Source organism: Tetrao urogallus, assembly GCF_951394365.1.
Source record: "Tetrao urogallus genome assembly, chromosome: 2".
In the NCBI taxonomy this organism is placed as follows: domain Eukaryota; kingdom Metazoa; phylum Chordata; class Aves; order Galliformes; family Phasianidae; genus Tetrao; species Tetrao urogallus.
This window is the reverse complement of record NC_136814.1, coordinates 44066574-44087423: the sequence shown is the minus strand read 5'-3', so window position 1 is coordinate 44087423 and position 20850 is coordinate 44066574. Positions and strand designations below refer to the sequence as shown.

General features: G+C 35.4%; 1 protein-coding gene across 1 annotated transcript in view; it reads right to left on the bottom strand.

The window, feature by feature from the left end:
- Nucleotides 1–20850, bottom strand: part of PRKN (parkin RBR E3 ubiquitin protein ligase) — a gene marked incomplete at both ends in the record, with an annotated part of 562188 nt that overhangs the window by 333810 nt on the left and 207528 nt on the right. Inside the window, 1 exon segment of the mRNA XM_079550324.1 lies at nt 14598–14713. Within this exon segment, the coding sequence (XP_079406450.1) occupies nt 14598–14713 (116 nt within the window).

Genomic DNA, 20850 nt, shown 5'->3' with positions numbered 1-20850 from the left:
CTGACAGGGACCTCATGAAACCCAAGCACAGAGAATTCCTGCCCCTGAGAATGAATAACCCAAGGCACCAATCAGTATGTGCTGAGGAATTTCCCAGCTGGAAAATGGCTTTGCAGAAAAGGACATGGGGTCCTGGGGTACAACAAGTTGAATGTTAGCCAGTAGTGCGCAGTTGTGTTGTTACACTGGTGATGGAGCACTGGCAAAGATTTCCTAAAGAGGCTGTAGCAATGTCCCTTCTTCTTCAAAAGCTGCCTGCACTTGAGTCTGGGTGCCCTGCTCTGAGTGGCCTTGCTTGAGCAGGGGCTTGGCCAGATAGCTCCAGCAATCCCTGCCAATCTCAAATGCATTTTTCTGCCTCTGACTAAGGAACTCTTTGAGGCCTTTCAGATAGCATCAGGTCACATTTTTCTGTTGCTTATGTATCCAATCTGAACATCTCATACTGAATGGAAGCCTACTGAAGCACTGCCCAACTTATGTGTATGCAGCACATGGACTGAGAGACAATCCCTGTGCCTGTATTACCAAGCAAGCACACCAGAGACTTAATTTAATTCTCTTTGGCACTTGTGAAAAAACAGGCTTTGGAATTTTCTAATTTTCATCAAAAGCTCTGCAAATGATGCCAAAAATACTTACTGAGATTTGATTGGTCACGGGGAAAACAATGAGTATTAGATTCTGCATCTAAAAATTATTGCATCACAATGGAAGATATGCCAATGTATATGTGCTTTCTCTGCCATTAGCATCCTGTACCTAGATCATTCTGTATGCTTTTCACAAGCACTAATCAGTTTCCAAGCTTAGTTCTTAATAACTCCCCTTAACTTTCGTCTTCTAACTATGTCAAAGTTTATGACATTATAAAAGCTATAAAACATACCCAAATATCTGAAGTGCTGGAGAAGATGCTAAGCATACCAGACATGTAGAGCACTTTGTCTTTAAAAATAGAAGATGAGCTGTAATAGGATAATTCATAAAATCTCCAGCATAGAAATTAAATAAAGAGAAAAGTGCTACAGATTGCTATAAGCCAGAATCACCTAATAGCATTAAAGAGAAAGGAATGACCATTAGAGTCTATGAGATACTCTAAGTACCCCTCAAGGGCCTGTATATGCTTCACTGCTTTATGTGAAGCCTTGTGTCCTTTACAGTACAATCTTGTTAATCAGTTCTCAAGGTCACAGCTGAAAGCAACAGAGACTGTGCAGATGTAGAAGATATTTACTTCTGGAAAGACAAATAATTCTGTTAATGTGAAAACAATAAGCTGAACTCTATTACAGAAATCCAAACCTGCAAACATTTATCCTATTGACGTCACGAAAAGATGCTCACAAAACTGTTTACAGAATGTGTCTAGAGGCTCAAAGGAGAGGTACCTAAGGCGCAAACAACCCCCATCACTGTCTCTACATGAAAGGAGAAAATGCTGAAGAGATAAGAGAAAGTGCACCTATCTTGGGAATAGTTTTTCCCATTAGAATCCCGGTGACCAAGAAATTACACTTTAAGTGAACCTTAGTGAACTATGAGGAATCAGAATGCGGGTAAACAGTACTGAATTCAATTTTCAAAAGCAAAGTTTTGATGAGAGAAGAAAGGTTTTAGAAAAACCATGGAATATTTATACTCTTAATAAAAAGAGGGGACAAAATATCCCATTCAAGAAAAAAATTATGAAGGAACTGCTTTCCTGGCTTTCTTTTTCCTAAAGAGATATGCCTCACAAATAAATACAATAATGCAAACAGTGAAAATAAAAATAGATCACAAAGTTAAAGAAAGAATAGAAGAGATACATAGTTTTATATTTTTATTATTATTATACATATTATCATTATATATAATTATTTATTATTTATATTATAGTTTTATATTATTTAAGGACCAGATCTCTCCCAAGAATGACTCAAATAAGTAAGTTTCACTGCTGGAATGGAGCTTTAAATGACTGTTAATACCATCCTTATTTGTAATTCCTAATACTGATTATTGAATTTTCAGAGGAGGGAGTCCAAAAGTTTCAGCAGAGAAAAAAAAAAAAAAAAAAAAAAAAAAAAGAGATGCATGGTCCCAATGCAAGAAGACTGCTAGAATGACTGAGATCATATAGATAATAATAATAAGAAGAAGATAACCTGTTTTCCTAAGCAGCAGCTTGAAAATTTCAATCCTCACACCTGTAGAATCTGCCAGGTACCTGTTCATCCAACAGCAATATCCTGACTATTCTGTAACAGCCCTTCTAGACCATGAATATGTGGAGTTAGACTGCATGCACAGAAGTACAAAATTCTTCTGTTCCTAGGCAACATTACATTTACAGCTTCAAAGCCGGTAAAGAAATACAAGTTTTTAAGAAAAATCATTTAATACCTACTGAAGTGGTTTTAATTATTTTTAAAATGAGTCTTTTTAAACATGATTATTTTAAATACATTAAAAAGAGATGAAAGAGATAAAATGAATACATGCACAAACACACCCACACAAAACTATAACAACTATTTTAGCTAAATGCATGGATATTTTTGAAATGCAAGACAAAAACATTTTTTGAAACCTTGGTGAAGTCTTTGAAAAATTTTTTCTGTTCCCTTTCACTGGTATTTTACTTTAAACACAAGATTAAATTAGAATGCATTGGACTGAATTAATTACTTTCTGAAGCAGTTTTACCTTAACATAACCAGTCTGAATCACACTCAGCATTCTCAACACCATGTGCTTTCTGATCAGGACATAGTTTGATTTCTTGTGAGGAATATATACCAAAAGTAAATAAGTAACTTATTTTGTTAGAAAATACAATGCAGCGATTTTGGATGCTCTTTTTGGAGCAAAGGCACTGATTTGCTGAAGAGTACAGCTCAATGTCGGCATCACTGTTGTACGTTTGCAAGAGCAAGCTGCCCAGATTCACAGAGGTAACATCTCTAGGTGCAGTCAGCTTTTCTGTACACTATACCCGAAGAGGCTGGCCCTTGGTTTGCTGGCTGGTTGTATAATGTTGACTAATGTTTAATGTGATCACAGAGAATGTACTTTATGGGAAGAGGTTAGACTGTTCGTTTTATTGCTGCTATCATCACAACAAGAAGAAAAAGAAATGTAATTTGAATTTGGAAAAATGGTATTCTCATGCCAAGAGAATACTCTCCAGTTCCTATTCTTTTTTTTTCCATATGTACCAAATCTGTCTTCTGCCAAGGGAAATAAGAATAGCATAATAAGCAGAAAAAAAAGTGTATAAGTTTTAAAATGTAATGTGCCTGAAATATGAAGGCTGCTCTGAAAGTAATGCCTCCTATATTAGTTTATTATGTTGGCCTACGATGTCAGAGGCAGATGCTGGTGGTACAGCAGAAGAGGCTGAACCTTCCCACCAGCATTCTGTTACATGTCGTCGCTGTGTGGCAGATGGCAGCAGAGGGGCAGTCTGACACGGCAGCATGTTTATAGCGAAATAAAACAAGAAGTTTGCTCACTTGTTATATATAAATAAGTGAACATATTTTTTTCACAACACATTTCTCAGTCCCTCCTTGTTCTCCCAGACAAAATTTTGTTAATCCAGACAGGTCTGGAAAGCATTATATATTCACTTGCCACCAACTTTCATGCAATGTACTTATCCTGTAATGTTTATTCAAACTAGGCTTTTATGGAACCTGGTAACAATCTACTGAGCTCTTACACTACGGAACTGAATGAATATTAAAGACATTACTTAGGACAATAGTTACTGTTCAATACTAAATCATTAAGGGAATCTATGAGATGTCAAAAGACATTTAATAAAGTTCACTACATAGTAAAACAAGTCCTCTACCTAATAAATAGTCCTTCAGTCTTTCATTAGATAAATTATATCCTGGTACTTTTGCTTGATAATGCTACTTCCATTTTTTGCTTTCTGCAAATTTCTGCAAATTACTCTGCCATGTAAATATTTCATTTTTTGCTGTTGGGTTTCACGTATTTCTCTATTTCTCATATCTCTAAATGCTGTCCATGTCTTCTGCAAGCACTTCTTGCCCGGTTTTTGCCACATTACAATAACAAGTTTTTGACAATACTGCAATTTATAATAATAATCAGTAATTTCCCTATAATTGTATGACAAAAAAACAACCAAATAAAAATGAACTATATCAGATAGCAAAAGTTCATGTTACCTTTTTTTTTTTCCCCTATACAGAGCACTACAAAGCTGAATAAGCAGAATATTTATTATTGCATATATCTAATGCTTGTAGATTTTATCCAAGGCAGACAGCCTAAAAGGCTTTTTCAATTATCAGCCTAATCACTAACAAATTTTTAACTCTTTTTGAATTTATCGTAATTATATTTATAGCTGTTTCTTCCACGTTAAATAATTGTCAAAATCATCTTCTAAACACTAGACTTCAAAAGACTAAGCATTCATAATGTTTAAATAACCTTTGTAGAACTGCTAAGAAATTTGCATATATATATATGTGTGTGTGTGTGTATATATATATATATATATATATATATATATATATATATATTTACTTCTCCTTCAGTAACAGTCTACAAAACACCACCTCTTTTTCAGTTCACCAAGCTGTCAGTATCTCCTCTTCATTTGTCCTAATGGAAGGCACTTACTAGTCACATAGACTTGTACATACAAATTTATGCGTAAGTGTAAAAAATCAGCTGGTATTCAAGACATTCATTCCACAATTCTTTCTTATCCATGATAAATTATTTAAGTTAAGCAGAAAATGAATGCAATTTTCTGCTTTTGCTTCTTTTGCTGCTGTGGAGTCAATCAGTACAGAGTAATTCCACTATCAAATAGGTGACGATTGCCTGAGAAAGCATCATAGCTGGAAAAGTTGGAAAGATGTATCAATAAAGACACTCCTCACCTGATACTGTGGACTGTCTCTCAGGGATCTAACAGGAGGTTACATATCTTATATTTTATAGATGTTTATATATATATATATATATATATATTATCCCAATATATTGTGGACAACATATACTTGTAAATAGAAGGGAAAGCAGAGCAAAATTCTTCATGAAGTTGTTTTGTTTTTAAAATTAATTAATATATGCAAGTATAAAAGGCCTGATTTAATGTTCCATTCATATTAATGGTGCATATATATATGTACTTGTACATATATATATACATATATATACATACACACTCACAGTATACGTGGATTTAAACAATTTTTATGCAGCAGTCATGTCAGTTCTCCACTTCTCCGTATTTAACTGTTTCCAAATTACATCCCCCATCTTCTATCAATGATTCATTAATGATACATCCCATGTTAGATACTAAATGTCAATTAATTAAAAACATTAAAGCAGTGACTTTTTTTTAAAGGGTAGATTTCTTACTGTTACACTTTATTTTGTACAATTTTCTTCAGCTGTCACATATTCACATTTAATTCCTTATTGTTGCTTATTTTAAAAATATCATAAAATAAAGTCAGAATCATTAAAAGGTGATGTCTCAACAGCTCTCAGACTAGCCAAATGGAAGGGCCACTCATGAGACAACAATAGTTAAGTTTACTCCACAAAGCCTTTCCAGAATTCTTAAGTTCCAACCTGAAGGGAACGAACCCTCTGCAATTTATTCACCTTGTTCATACAGACCCTCAGGTTTCTGCCAAGATTATTATCCCCTGTGATGGTGAGCTTTTGAAATATGGATATCTGGCCAAACGCAACTGGACTGTGACCTCCAATGACGTTTCCCATAGTACAGCTATCAGGCAGTGATAATACTCAGCTGTCACAAAAGCCCAGCCCCGGAGCAGAACATACCAGAGCCAAATAAAATAAAATAAAAAATTATTTTCTGTGTGTAGGAATTGTTTTTAAATAGAAGGAAAAGAAATTCACAAACACCTGAACTTGCTAACGTTTATGAGAGGAAAGATACACTGTGGGCTTGCAAATCTCAAAATGTCTCTTCAAACAACATTTTACAAAAATCTGCTACTATGTTTTTCTTATATATTTCAAATAAAATCTAACATTCATATTTAAACATGCAGCTCTTGCACAAAAATTATAGACATCATCTTAGACGTGATCAATAAATGAAATATGTTAAGTAGTCCTGCTTTCTCATAGTATTTTGGAAGGTCCACCAAATTTTGCATGTGGAGAAACTGGATACTTGACATGTGCCACTTTCAATTAAGGAAATTAACTCAAATTAATCAAAATTATTGAGTTTAATTTAGCTATTAAGCCTGTCCTGCAAAATGCATTCAAATACAAAAAAATCAGCAGAAGAGAAAGCTCACTGCATTATTCATGCCATAACTAAGAATGGCAGAGAAGATGCAACAATACAAGAGTCTACTCATTCTACATTCTGCAGGTTCCAGGTGAAACTTAAAATGAAAACTAAAAATCGATGAGATGTATTGCATCTAATATAAACACAAAGATGCACATTGCTGAAATCAATTTACATTAGAAATAAATACACCTGTAACTACTGTTGCATTGCCTCCTACTACAAACTACCTCAAAAATTCTTAGCAACTCTTAGTAGTTGCTTAAAATCATGTAAGCATGCCACAGGTCGGATATATCTTTATTAACAAATAGATGAATAAGTGTAAAAAATCAGCTACTAGTCAAGAAACTCCCTTCCTCTCCTTCCTGTAAACTGCACTGTTCTTTTGCACCAAAAATAGGAGAAAGTAGGCAGCATTTGTTCTCATGGATGGACAGAAAAAAAGGACACGCTTGCTATTTGATAAAGATGAGAGGTTGAATAACATCCTACTAACTTATCTGCTGCCAGTAAAGGATGAGTATAATATAACTGTACAATAGCTTTGCCAATCTATTCTCAACTTCAGAAATCCTTAGAAGCTAGAAGCTGTCTCACTGAGATGAAGTTGCAGTGAAGATCACAACAGATCCGGAGGCAAAACAGTAAGCTGTCCTGCCAGTGCCATAAGGGGTAGCTATGTAATAGTGGCTACAATTCTACAGAGGGGTTAAGGCAGCTCAATTTCATGCAAAATGTCCATGTTCCAGAAGCCCATGATACAAATGTTTGAGTCTAAAACCTGCAGTATGTGAAATGAAGGTTACTTACTGCCATTTACAGACTTTGTTCACGTTTCAAAATACCAACAAAACTGGCAGTGAAATGTTTTCTCTGCATGGCATTGCTTATGCCAGAACTCAAAAATTACAACTGTAAAAATTGGTGTTCTACAGGCTGCTTTGTTGGGGAAAAAAAAAAAAAAAAAAAAAGCCCTAAACCAATTAGTAACAGTTCTTAGTTTGCTATTTGATTAATTACTTACTTTAAGTGATTCTTTAGAAATCCCATTAATTTCTTAGAAGAGAAATCAGTAGACATTGTCCCTGATGGTCATAATACTTAGACAAAGTAGATTTAATTCTTAACATAATCTTTTCTCACTTCTCTTGGAACAACTCAAAATACATAATGACAACAGAACATAGCAGGCAGAGATTTGGAGGGGGATTGCATTATCAAAACAGGTCACAGAGAGAAACAACATACTTTTAAAAGGATGAGCTAAATATAGACTTAATGAGACGTAATAACTTGCATGGATTATAATAGCTAAATGATAATTCTAGGTTCCAATCCCCCAGAAACAAAGAGAAAATAGTAACTGAAAGACCAGAATAAGGTGTTATTTAGTTTACTAAAAAATATCTCATTGAAAATATCTTTTAATGGACGCAGCCTGCAGTCTTGAAGGGGAACAGAAGGGCCCTTGTAAAAATCTGTTCAAATTGCATCAGAATTGACCCCCAACAAAGCTCTTCAACTGCAACTTCTGATTCAATCCTGACAGTAAGGTTTGTAGGATTATTTATATATTAAAGCTTTTGGATATTGAGTTACACGTTGTTTTTCTGTCACATTCACTAGTACATTTCTCTTCTAGTAGTCTCTTTTTTTTTTTTCCTTTTGAAATCTAGATGGCATCCAGAATGAAAGAAAGGTAAGGCAAATAATTTCATGAGTTTCTAAAAAAATGTTTAAACTGCAGTAGAAGAAATGTTTGACCTCAAAGCAACATACAGCATTATTAGGCAAAATGGGAAAGAATGTCATGGCTAATAGCTAACTAGGTACACTTTCTACATCATAGAACCATAGACTGAGGTAGGAAAAGGACCTCCAAAGGCCAACTGGTCTAACCCTCTCCTCGAGCTGGCTCACCTAGCACAAGTTCTACAGGACAGTGTCCAGGCTGCTTTTGAAGATCTCTAAGGAGACTCCACAGCCTCTTTGGGCAATGTGTTCTGGTACTTGGTCACCTGCACAGTAAAAAAGTGCTTTGTGATGTTAGGATGAAACATCTTGTGTTCCAGTTTATATCCACTGCCTCTTGTCCCATCACTGGACACCACTAAAAAGAGCCTGGCTATGTCTTCATTGTATACTCCCTTCAGGCATTTATGTACATTGACAAAATCCCTGATTCCTTACATCACTAAGCTAAGATGCTCATTCGTTCTTTCCTTATTGGAGATGCATTCCAGTCCCTTAATCAACTGCAGGATAGGGGAGGAAAAACAAAAACAAACAAACAAACAAAAAGCCCCTTAGTTGTATTTTTTATTCATTAAAAAACAAACAAAAACAAAACAAAACAAAAACCCACAGATTATAATCAAAAAGAAAAAAAGATTGCTGATTAGGAGCTAGTTAAAGGCTTTGAAGGATGAAAGCAGTCCCAACAGAACAAGATTAACAGTTATCCCTAAAGACATGGAGAGTCATTCATTCTTTACTGACTCAAGACAAAGCCAATAGTCTACTGAATTCCTAACATCCCTTCCTGTAGCACTTCCCCTTTGAGGTTTCCCCCCCAAATACTGACCTTCTCCAGTAGTCTCCTGCCATGGAGTTTAGTGTTATCAGAGACTGAACTGACTTGGCTGAAAATAATTATGACAAAGCTCTTAAATTGCAGTTACCTTTAAATAACATTTTGAACATACACTTCTAATTCTTACCATTGGCAAAATCAAGGTCCTCCTTCAACTGCAGCATTAAGTCTGAATAGCAGAAAAACAAATTACAAGATTCTATTGTCTAAATAAAAATAACTTTTTTTTTTTTTTTTTTTCTTCTGGAGATTATACAGCAGGAATTTACTGGATAAAATCTTTTGATCAACCCAAAAGCAAATACTTTTCCTTCTGGAGGATTCTAGCTACTAAAGGACAGCAAGCCCTACATATCTTTTATATTTATCTATATCTCTTGAAAGCTAAAAATAATGATGCCTTTAGGAATTATTCTGTATCTAGTTTGTGAAAGATGACGTGAGGCACTTCTGTACTGCACGTTTTATTTTTACACTGCTTAACACTGTTATTCCTGAACCTGATTTATGGGTACCCAGGGGGTACTCCTAACCCCTTTTGATGTTACTTCTAGAAACAGTTGAGAAAAGCAAATCCCCCTTTGAGTATTGAACAGTTTTAGCATTTGTTTCAACTTCCAGCCATTTGCTCAATTTATTAGGAGCTTCTTCAAAGAATAAAATAGCAACGTATCACCTTGAATGCTGTAGAAAGAAACGCATAAATGTTGCCAGTTCATGCTAACTCTGTTGGAGACAAGCAGAAAGCATTGGAAAACATTACAGTATATGGAATACACTATATGGTCTACAGATTTAATAGAAACCTACAAACGTGTTTGGCTCTGAAATATTTCAGTCTGTTCATCAGAGCTACATGAAAATATTCATAACAAATATAAAGCCAGGCCAAACACAGTGTGTGCCTAATGTAAGCTGGAGAGTAAAAATTGGTAATAGGCTTAAATATTACTTTGAACTGTATATTTTTCTATATACCATACCGTACTTCCTTAAATAAGATTTTTACGAGCTCTGCAGACCTCACTACAATCAGACATACTGCACTGAGCATCTTGGAGCTTAACTGTTCCATGTGTGGTAGAATGTCCATGATAAACGTATGTAAGCCACCAGAGAAAAAGTGAGAACTGTAGAATCATCTAGTTTGGAAAAGACCTTCAAGATCATCAAATTCAACCATCAACCTGAGCCATGCAATCCACCACTAAACTGTTCTCCTCAGTGCAACGTTCACATCTCTCCAAGGGTGGGACTCCACCACTTCCATGGACAGCCCATTCCAATGCATGACCATCCTGTTCATGAAGAAACTCTTCCTAATACCCAATCAAAACCTCCTGTGGCACAACTTGAAACCGCATATTCATATCTTATCACTTGTCATCTGAGAAAAGAATAACTTCCTGCAACCTCCTTTGAAGTACTTATAGACAGTGATGAGGTCTCCCATCAGCCTCCTCTTCTGCAGACTAAATAACTCTAATTCCACTGGTCATTCCTCATAAATCTAGTTTTCATCAGCCGTGCTGCTCTTCATTGTAAATGCTTGAGTAACTCAAAATCCTCCTTCTTGTGAAGGACCCAAAACTGAACACAATATTTGAAATATCTTGCTAGAAACAGTAATATTTAAGAAATACAAAAATAACACATGGTTATCATCTTTTCTTGTTTCAACTTTTTTTTCAGAAAAAGGAAGAAAAATGTATTATGAAGAATAGCCACAAAATCCTTTTTTTGTGAGTGTGTAGCAGAGCTAATAAAAAGTAATTGTTAATGTTCCAGCTCAATGCTATAAAATGATGAAAGTATATTTTACTAGTATAGCAGCGTTGGCATTTTTCAGCTGCATAGAAGTATTTTATAGAGATCAACATCAAGAATACAGAGACCTATACGCTTACATAAAGTGAAAAAGATATATGTATTTATATATCTTTGAGTTACATACGTGTCTGAAGAACATAAGATTAGAGAAAAGAATTAGAAATTCAAAAAATCTGAGCAGAGATTTCATACATAGCCCAAGCACACAGAATGACCTTTGCACAGCACTCCACCACACAAGTCCTGGAAATAGGAATGAGTCCCCATCCCACCTCCCAACACCATGGGATGCAATGGGGGCAATGGGAATGTGCCTCCATCCCAACACTACGGGATCAATAGGGACCATGGGGAACGTGTCCCTGTCACAACACCATGGGATGCAATGGGGGCAATGGGAATGAATTCCCAATGGGAATTACCCTGTGAAGCTTAAGTTTTAGTATAAAACTTTCACAAGTTCAGTAACGTCTTTTGATGCTTCCTGAACCCTACATAGGGAATACTCGGACATGAATAACCCTTTTCCATGCCGACTTGCCACTGCGATAAAAAGTATACTTTAATTGCAGATCTAGTGCCTGAACTAGTGGTTGGTGACCTTGCACATAACAGGGGGGTTGAAACTAGATGATCATTATGGTCCTTTTCAACCCAGGCCACTCTGTGATTCTATGATACTATGATCTAGTTTTAGCAATGAGACCTCAGATTTCAGCATCAAGATTTTGTCAACGTGCCTGTGACAAAGACATTTATCAGATTACCGTATAGGAAATCTCAAAATCATTTGCCTTGGGATCAGGCTCTCTTTTGTTTAGCATTAGTCATACTTGGGCTCTGGCTTGCAATAAGGGAACTGTTCAAATGGACATGTGAAATTACTGCTTTTAAGTAGGTTATTTTGCACCTTTGCAGTGAAATTTTGAGTTAGCAATTCAAGACAAATTGCTGTTTGGAGACAGTTCTGTAACTAAGGGGGCTGCTCTGAAAGTAATGCCTCCTATGCTATTATATTGGCCTACAATGTCAGAGGGAGATGGTGGTGGTAGAGGCTGAACCTTCCCAACAGTATTCTGTTACATGTTGTTGCTGTGTGACTGATGGCAGCAGAAGGGTAGCCTAACAAAATGGCATCTGAGATGGAAGTGTGTAGGAAGCAAAAGTGTGTCACTGAATTCCTCCATGCAGAAAAATGACACCCATTAACATTCACTGACATTTACTGAAGATTTATGGAGAACAAACAGCGGATGTGACCACAGTGAAGCAGTGGGTGGTTCATTTCAGCAGTGGTGACAGTGACATGAAAAATGAGCCACATTCTGGACAGTTATGCAGATTTTCTATGAGCAAGGCATGCAGGCTTATGTTCAACACTGTTGAAAATGCATAGCTAATGGTGGTGACTATGTTGAAAAATAGTATTTGGTAAATGAGAATTTGTTCTATCAAATAGTACTTTTTTAGTGACCAACATACACCACAGAGGATGCGTTCAGAATAACTCTTTCCAGAAGACACACCATATGAATCACTACAGAGTTCAACTGTTCCTTCCATCAATTCTCTATTTTGGCCATCATTTTACAGTTTTCATCAGTATACATTCTCTTGTAAGTAAGGGTGCTATCTGCACTGAGGCAGTCAAGGTACAACCAAGTCAATTAACCAAAAAAGAGAGGAGGATCTGAAATAATATTCTCTAATGCCTGTTGATTTCATTTTTTCCAGTTCCACTGGCCAGTACAACAGACCTGCTTGCAGTCAAGAGGAGATGAGGAGGTGTGCAGGAGAACGCCCTTAAAATCTTGTTAAGTATATAAGAAGACAGAATAGCCTCATTATTATTTCACTACATCTCTTGACAAATGAAAGAGGAAATCTATGCCTACTGCTCCAGGAAGTGAGGAGTTGAATTCTGCTTACATAAATTTATTAATACCTTCACAACTGAAAAAAAAAAAAAAAAAAAAAAAAAGGCTGTTGAAGGACTCTTCTGCTCATTCCTTCATTCCTGGGATTACAGATTTCAGTGTCACCTGCCAACAATTCATTCCATGTCCTACAAGATATACTAGGATGGAAGCACATTCCTGTTAATTTTTGGAGACTGATGAGAAGCATCCTACAGACTAGTAGTATCCTACACTATCTGCCATCTCTTCCTTACAACACAGCATGAGACCAATAGAAAAACTTCTTCCTTCCCTGTTTGGTGTATAAATCCCACAAGCTTATCTGTAAATGAATGCTCCATAATTTTGTGCTGAGCTAGAATTCTATCCTGAAACTGAGGTTTCTATAGTTATTTGATGCCTTTATTTAAATAAATGAGAATTAACATGCTTTGAATAAATAAACTAATACATAAATACATAAACAAGTAAAGTTTAGGAAGCCAAACAGTCCTTGGAATAATTCAGCCAAGAAAACTGAGACAATTAAGTCTAAACTCTTAGTTTCCTTTGGGGTTTTGTCACAAAACAGGGAAAGAAATTACGAATTCATGATTATGAGTGAATAGTTCTGTACTGAATACATCAACTCAGAGGAATGTCAACATATCCATTTCAAATTTGATTGAAATAATTGTAACCAGCTCTCAAGCCTAAGTAAACACATTTATGACTGAAATTCTTCACTCTGATCCTTTGGAAAAAAAGAAAGCTGGGCTCAGAATGGAAACTCCATATTGCCTTTAATTACTGAGAGGTTAATACTGGTGCATACCAAACCATTAGGATAAACAAAGTAATGCACACTGTGCTTGCAAGACTCTTAAAGAGATGCAGAGCAGCTCCACAAAGCCTATGTATATGTAATGAGATGGATACTGTGCTCTTCTTTTCAGTATACAGTTTAGTCTATAACTAAGAGACACATTCGTCAACCAAATATTGTCAGCAACAAAACAGCTACTATCAATTCAGTAGCACATAAGAACAACATAATTACACAAGGTCTGGAATAAAATCAAAATAACAACCTAATATTTCTAATAGGAACATTTTGTCCAGGAATACAGTTTATTTTCCCAAGATACCCCTAACAAATTTATCCAGACTTCTTGCTATCTTATAAGATTACAGGTATTTTTTTCTAAATAGTTTATCCTTTTTCATAATACAGATGAATCAGCAGAAATACTTAAAATATATTTAAAATGAATAACATTTTTGTTATTGGTTTTGAGGATCCACCTCAAATTTCCTATCAGCAGATGAATGTGTTTCAGATAATTCTTCACAATAGTGGTAGATGTCTTTCTTGGAAATTAATTTTTAATCACGCATTTGTGAGCAATGTTATTCTTGAACATATGTGCTGAATTGCCATACAGTAAGATGGATTACAGTATTTAAAACTGCAGTAAACAAGAATATGAGAACAGATGAACCATCAGTAATTTTGCTTTGATTTATAAAACAAACACCAAAAGGTTCCTGTTGGAATATTTTGTCTTGAAGGAATATTTTGTCAACCTCAAAATCACGATTTCATTCACTGTATCTCAAACACAAACTAGAGGCAAAGATCTATACACCTACATGACCGCCTTAAGCACTCAAGACTGGCGCTAGAACATAAGCAATCAGATTTCCACCTGTAACTTAACTAAGGTACCAAACTGTATTCATATTGGCAAGGCAATGAATACATCCGAAAGTGGCCCTTTTTCTACCACAATACTGGAGAAGAAAAAAAAAAGAAAGAAAAAGAAAAACCCCACACATTTTAAAAGGTAAGTGTGCACAGAAAAAAAAAAGAAAAAAGCTCTTTGAAAGTGATAAGTACGCTGAAGCACTGAGACTGTGAATCTCTGACACTGTTCATTGTACTCACCTAATATCTGTGCATGTTATACATGTGATACCGCGACTGTTTGTAGTAACGAGGTTCAAAGCCACAGATGTTTCACTGTCAGTTGTTGGGTGTGCTCCACATTTAAAGTAAAACTCCTGAAGTATTGAAAGGAGAGATAAAGAAAAGATTATGTAACTGCAGCTCGTGTCTTCCCTTTATCTTAGGCTAACTGACATTTGAGACAACAGACAAATCACCACTGCCAACAGAAAAGGAGGACAATCATTAGGAAAGGTTTAGGAGGAATCCCTTGCAAAAAGTAACAGTCTAGGTGCATGATTTGTTCAGTCATTTCACAGAAAAAGATATTTCCTTGTGAACTGATTTGATGTCAGCGTTAAAAACTATTAGAATTTTTGAATTTATAGAAGTGACTACCCCTTGACTTCATCTAAGCATCAAAGGCAGAGTATTACGAACTATAATTGTACATATTTCCAATTTTTGTTGTTTTTGTCACAGATGTTACCATTTTGTGAACTTCAGAGGACAAAATCTTGGCTTTAAATTAGTAAAGCCTGGCCCTGTTTTTATGATGTTGGAAATCTACAGAATATGATTTTACTGTGATATTAAAAGAAAGTTCTCTTAAGACACGTGTTAAATTTGCAATTATAGAATCACAAAATGGTTTGGATTGAAAGGGCCTTTAAGACGATCTAGCTCCAACACCCTTGCTATAGACAGGGACACCTCCCACTAGACCATGTTGCTCAAAGCTCCACTCAGCCTGGATCAGTATACATCACACCACATTTGAATTAACTTGCCTTAGTTCATACAGCTCTGCATAGCCACTTACAATGCTGTTCTCAGCGTAATACTTTTCACATAACTGTGCTTTTTTTTTTTTTTTTCTTTTTTTTTTTTTTTTTTTTTTTTTTAATCTTTTTCTTTTCTCCCCAGGGAAGACCTTGTTGGCTTTTTTCTTCCCCTCAAAGACCTTTTTTCCAGTATAAAATATGAAAGTTTGTAATGAAAACAGTAAGACTGATGCAACTGAAATGTGCATTTGGAAGTATAGATGCAAAAGGATCAAAAAAAGAAGCGGTGAGAAGTCAAGAAAGAATGAGAGGTGCTGATGGCATCAAGATCACATATGACTCTTCAGACATCCATACAAAGGAAAAAAAAAAAAAAAAAAAAGAGAAAAGAAGGATATAAAAAAATATCAACAGTACCATTACAGCCTTCCTTCTAAGATGATAAATTCCTCATCTCTGAGAAACACTGATATGCAAGAGACTGAACACCAATAACATAATCAAATTCCGCCATACGTTAAGGACTCACTTCTTAAGGATGTACTAGCAGCATTTTATTAAGACAGCTAAAGGGTAAGAAGATAGTTTAAAGATAATTCTACTTTCAATATAATCATCTCTACTTATTTTACATAAACTCAGATATTTTTTTTTTAAACAACCAAGTCATCCTTCTGTACTGTTTCAAAACACTGCAAGCCAGCCCCAGGTAAGAAAATATGTTTGAAGTCATCCTAATAGAATAGACCAGACTTTTTCCATATTTTTTTCTCATCTTGTTCAGGACTCAATTTAACACAGCATGTAAGTTCAAGTTGGGCAATTAAGTTCAAGTTCAGCAATCATGTATGAAGCAATGGAAGTACATATTCAACTGGAGTACACTAAACATTAAACAATGTGGAACTAATTTATTTTCAGCTTTTAAAAACAAACCCATAATCTTCATTTCATATAGTTTTGAAGCTTAGGGTTTTTTTGCTCTGCAGTTCTACTTTCTTTCTCCCCTTCTTAAGGCATGAAATGGTAAGACGGATTTATTATAATGCAGTAGAAGACGTGAAAATACCTTCTTCCTTCAGTACATATTCCACACAGAACATAAAACTAAGAGAACACTGAAGATCCACTACTCTTGAACAGATAAAACTATGGTCAAGGAAGTACACAATGAAAAGATATATATATTTTATAAACCCCTTACCTCCTTTAATAAAACTTTCTTTGGCTCACAAGCAAAAAAGAAAAATTGAGCAAAAAAAAAAGGAACTAAGCCTAAACCAGGTGAAAAAGCCTCAGACATGAACATTTGTTTTTGGTATTTTTTTTTTTTTTAATTATTATTATTATTTTTTTAGAAGATTTAATACTTGTAGACTTTCATGTGAAAAAAGCCAAAGCAAGAACAACAACAACAACAAAAAAGACTACATTCCCAAATGGCTCTCTCAGCAACCCTGGGAAAATTACTTCTGTTTACCAGCCTTAAAACTGCTTTAAGAAAATTCCTGTGCTAATTAGATTTATAAAATACTTTGGTGTTTCTGAAACAGGGAACATTACAGAATGCAAAAATATTATTTGAGATAACAAAAGAAATTACTGTCATCCTCAGAAACTACATGCTGAGAAATTGCCTGCTTGAGCAAACTACAATTTAAAAAAATAATAAATCTCAATATTAAATGCCAGAAGAATAGAGGGCTAGTTAAAACTAGAGGAAAGAAATTTAGATTCCATGTTGAATAGTTTGTAAACTAAATTTTCAAGATTAAAGACTATAAAAAGTCATTACGAGTGCACTGAGACTCACAATGCAATAAAAATAATTCATGTATGAAATGTGAACCCTTGTAAATGATGTTGGCCTGCAGAGTGCCCAGCTGCACAAAGCTCAGCAGGACAGTGCTTCTGCAGGCCTGAAACACCAGCACTGCACTGGGAGCTCTGAAACATAGCAGGTTCAGGCCCTGAAAATGCAGTGTGAGCACCTGGCAGTTCTGGCATTTCCACATTTATTTTTAATCATCCTAATACATATTCCAGTTATTTAAGGGATTTTAAAAGGCATGAATTTGATTAGTTTGCAGTTGCAATTAAAAACTTAAGAGGCTTGGGTTTATGCATTGTGTGAATAATTCATAAATATTTGTTACATAGTATATGTTTACAAGATCATATTCTAAACATACACACTGCCTGAAGCTTCAGTTTTAGTAAACTTCTTCACTGGTTACGGTGTGTTGGCCCAGAGAGCTCCCTGGGCTGGATCTCTGCTGTTCCTGGAAGATTCAGGCAGCAGCTATCTACCAGATTTATCTACCAGCTTTGCCAGATCTGAACAACTGGCACACTCATATTATATAAGCTCTAGTTACACTTCCATAGATTAACACCAACATATCTTTCCATACTTAATTTATGCTGCTGCTGTGCAAGACACTATTTTCACAATTTTAACCTCACAATAAGCAAAGTTCACAGTACAACATAAGAGCAATAGGTAAAATTTTATGCAGTCTGCTTTACTATCTGACCACCTCTAAAATACTTAAAAATAATAAAATTGCATTATACCACCATTCAACATTTTTTCTCAGTTAGTAATGAATAAATAAACGAAAATTTAATGAATGATTTTTTTTTGTTTGTTTTCCTTAAGTATTCCTGATCTGCAGTGAATAAGGATGTGAAGGAATTGCTGAGAAAGCTTAGAAAAAATTTCTAAGTTTTGTAAGTGAGTACTTTTATGATCACCTTATATTGCAGTGAATACCTTTAGATCATTTTCTTGCCTAAAGGCACAGTTCCCATGAAATTGTGAACATTCTATTAAACATTACAAATGTCATCCTCTTGGCAGTGCATCAGATAGATTGTTATTCAGAGAAAGGAGCAGGCACTGCTGTTACATACTTTGTCATTTTCTTCATTCCTGTTACCATTTTTTGTGTCACACAACACTGTAAAAATTGCGAGGAGAAAAGAAAAGGTTCAAAAATGCACGGCAACTGTATGCAGCTTTCCAAGAAACTCTTCCCTATGAGGAAAATATACTCCAATTTCTCAAAAACAAACACCTTACTTATATCTCGAAGGGAGGGGAAGGAAAAACAACCCACCCACCTCAAAAACCCATCTCTCTAAATTCTATCTTGCCAGGTAAAGGAGAAGTTTGCATATCCCTAATTTCTGACAACAAGCGAACTGTCTTCCAGATGATCATGCTAACACAGTAATTAAAGTGACCGAAGAGATGCTTAAACCTTCACAGTGAAATTAACACCTGCCAGCGAATAATGCAAGACAGTTCCAGACAAATAGTATTCTTTCAATGGCCATTCCACACCCCAGTAAAATGTACTGTCTGAAACAGTACTGCTCTTTGCTAACAAGTATCAAGATAGCCTGCATTTAAACCCCATTTCAACTGATGTGCAAGTTAGACACATGAAGTAGTTTCTACACACACTTTTAACTCGCTGCTGTGATAACTGCTTCAAAATTCTAAGGAAGCTCACACTGAATTCCTTGTTCCCTTTTCTTAACAAATTATGGTCTGAGATAAGGCTTTAAGATGGTGGTGTTCTATGTTGTTGTTTTTTTGGAAAAGGCTTTGCTGCCTTTTCCAACTAACAGCTTAAGCAAGTATTCAATGTATCTTATGACAAACTGGGAGAAACCCACTTCAGAACAGCCTTCAAATCCAGCATGTTTTCAGAGATGTTTGGGGAAGAACATTTTAAGGTTCCACATCCCAGCAGAACTGGAGGCAGTAGCTTTCCTGAGCACAGGAATCTCACTCTAGTGAAAAATTCAGAAAACGTCACACATTACCTATATATGGACCAGCTGCAGTTTTCAAAGTTAAACAAAAAAGAAACGTGTCAGACAGAAGAGCTGTTTGAGTTCCATTGTTTAAATAATGAGAAAGGCTGTGCAGCCAAAGGACAATTCTTAGAGATTACTGCAGTCGGTTCTTTCATTAATCTGTTATTGACTCAAGATGGTGTTGTGTATGTTAGACTGCTTCACTTCCTTCTATGAGCCAACAGAATTTTGACAAGATTTTGTTACTGGGAGACATCCTGCACAAAACAGTGGCTTCATTACCTGTTTCCTCATTTCTTCATGCAGCTTCAGAGATAAGAGCCTCAAACCAGTTACTGAGCATTGTGCGCATCATGTAGTACACAGACTTATGGATTTATTTATAGATTACAACTCTGCATGGTTTAGTTTTACTAAGAAAAGACTTTAAGATTAAAAAAATATATTAACCATAATCCAAGTTTTAGCAATATAGTTAGATCTAGAATCAAAAGATACATAAAGAAATACATAAGCATTACTATATTTACCTAAATCTCATCTGAGATTTGTTTCAGTTATATCCAGAGTTCATCTGGAACTGCTCTTGCAACTTCTGTGGCTAATAAATTAACTGCTACTATCACCAGCTTTTTTAAGGTAATCTCCATTCAATCATTCAATACTATTTTTTTATTTTATTTTATTTTTATTTATTTATTTATTTATTTTTACTCAAAGTTCCAGTAAGAATCAAACTTTCCTTCTATGGATTTTCTGTAATTCACAACCTCAATGATTGTTCACAATATCAGAGGTGTAAAGACTTTCAGCTGACTTTCCTGGCTGGCTAGCTGACTTTCCAGCATGGCTAGCTGGGTCACCTTCTAGGCCAATCAATGATAAATACATTCATAAAAAGGTTTACATGGATGACATCCTTAGTTATGTAAAAGCAAAACTTCTTTCAAGGGAAAGGATTCATCCATAGTACTCAAACAGCATTCAAGCTGCAGCACATAACTGTTTAAGTGCCGTCTGAACACTATAAAAAGTAGAATAACGTATGCATTCATTGTCTATTAAGATTAAGTAGAACAATAATGGAGGTTAAGTGGCAGTGGATTTAGACGTGTATGATCATTAATAGATTTTAGAAATACAGTGATGCAAAGATTGCAGATGCTGGTCACATTAGCTATTCACATCCCAATACTACTCTTTCAAAAGAAGTGATCTCTGCATCCAGGTAACATTTGTTTGCCCTAAAAACAGAACATACGTTCAGCTTTTCAATTTGAAAATAAAGACCACATAAAAAACTCAGTACCTGATCTCAGACTTACATAATTCAAAATAGAATCAGAATAATCAGCAAGAATGAAAGGAAAAGTCTCAAGCCTTAGACCTGCAAATGCTCAGAATCTCTGACATAGAACACACAGTAGATGGATGAACAACAGCTCATGGATGCTGTCAGAAGTGTGAGGTTTGAAATAAATGCCTTTAAGGAACTCAGTGAGAAAACATCACTTAGGAGAGATCCAGCATTGTATAGGGCCCCTTGTTAAAATAGAGCTCATAATCGCGCAGACCTCAAAACTAAACTGTAATATTTTTTGAAAAGAAGAACAATTAAGTGTTGAGATACTAAATTT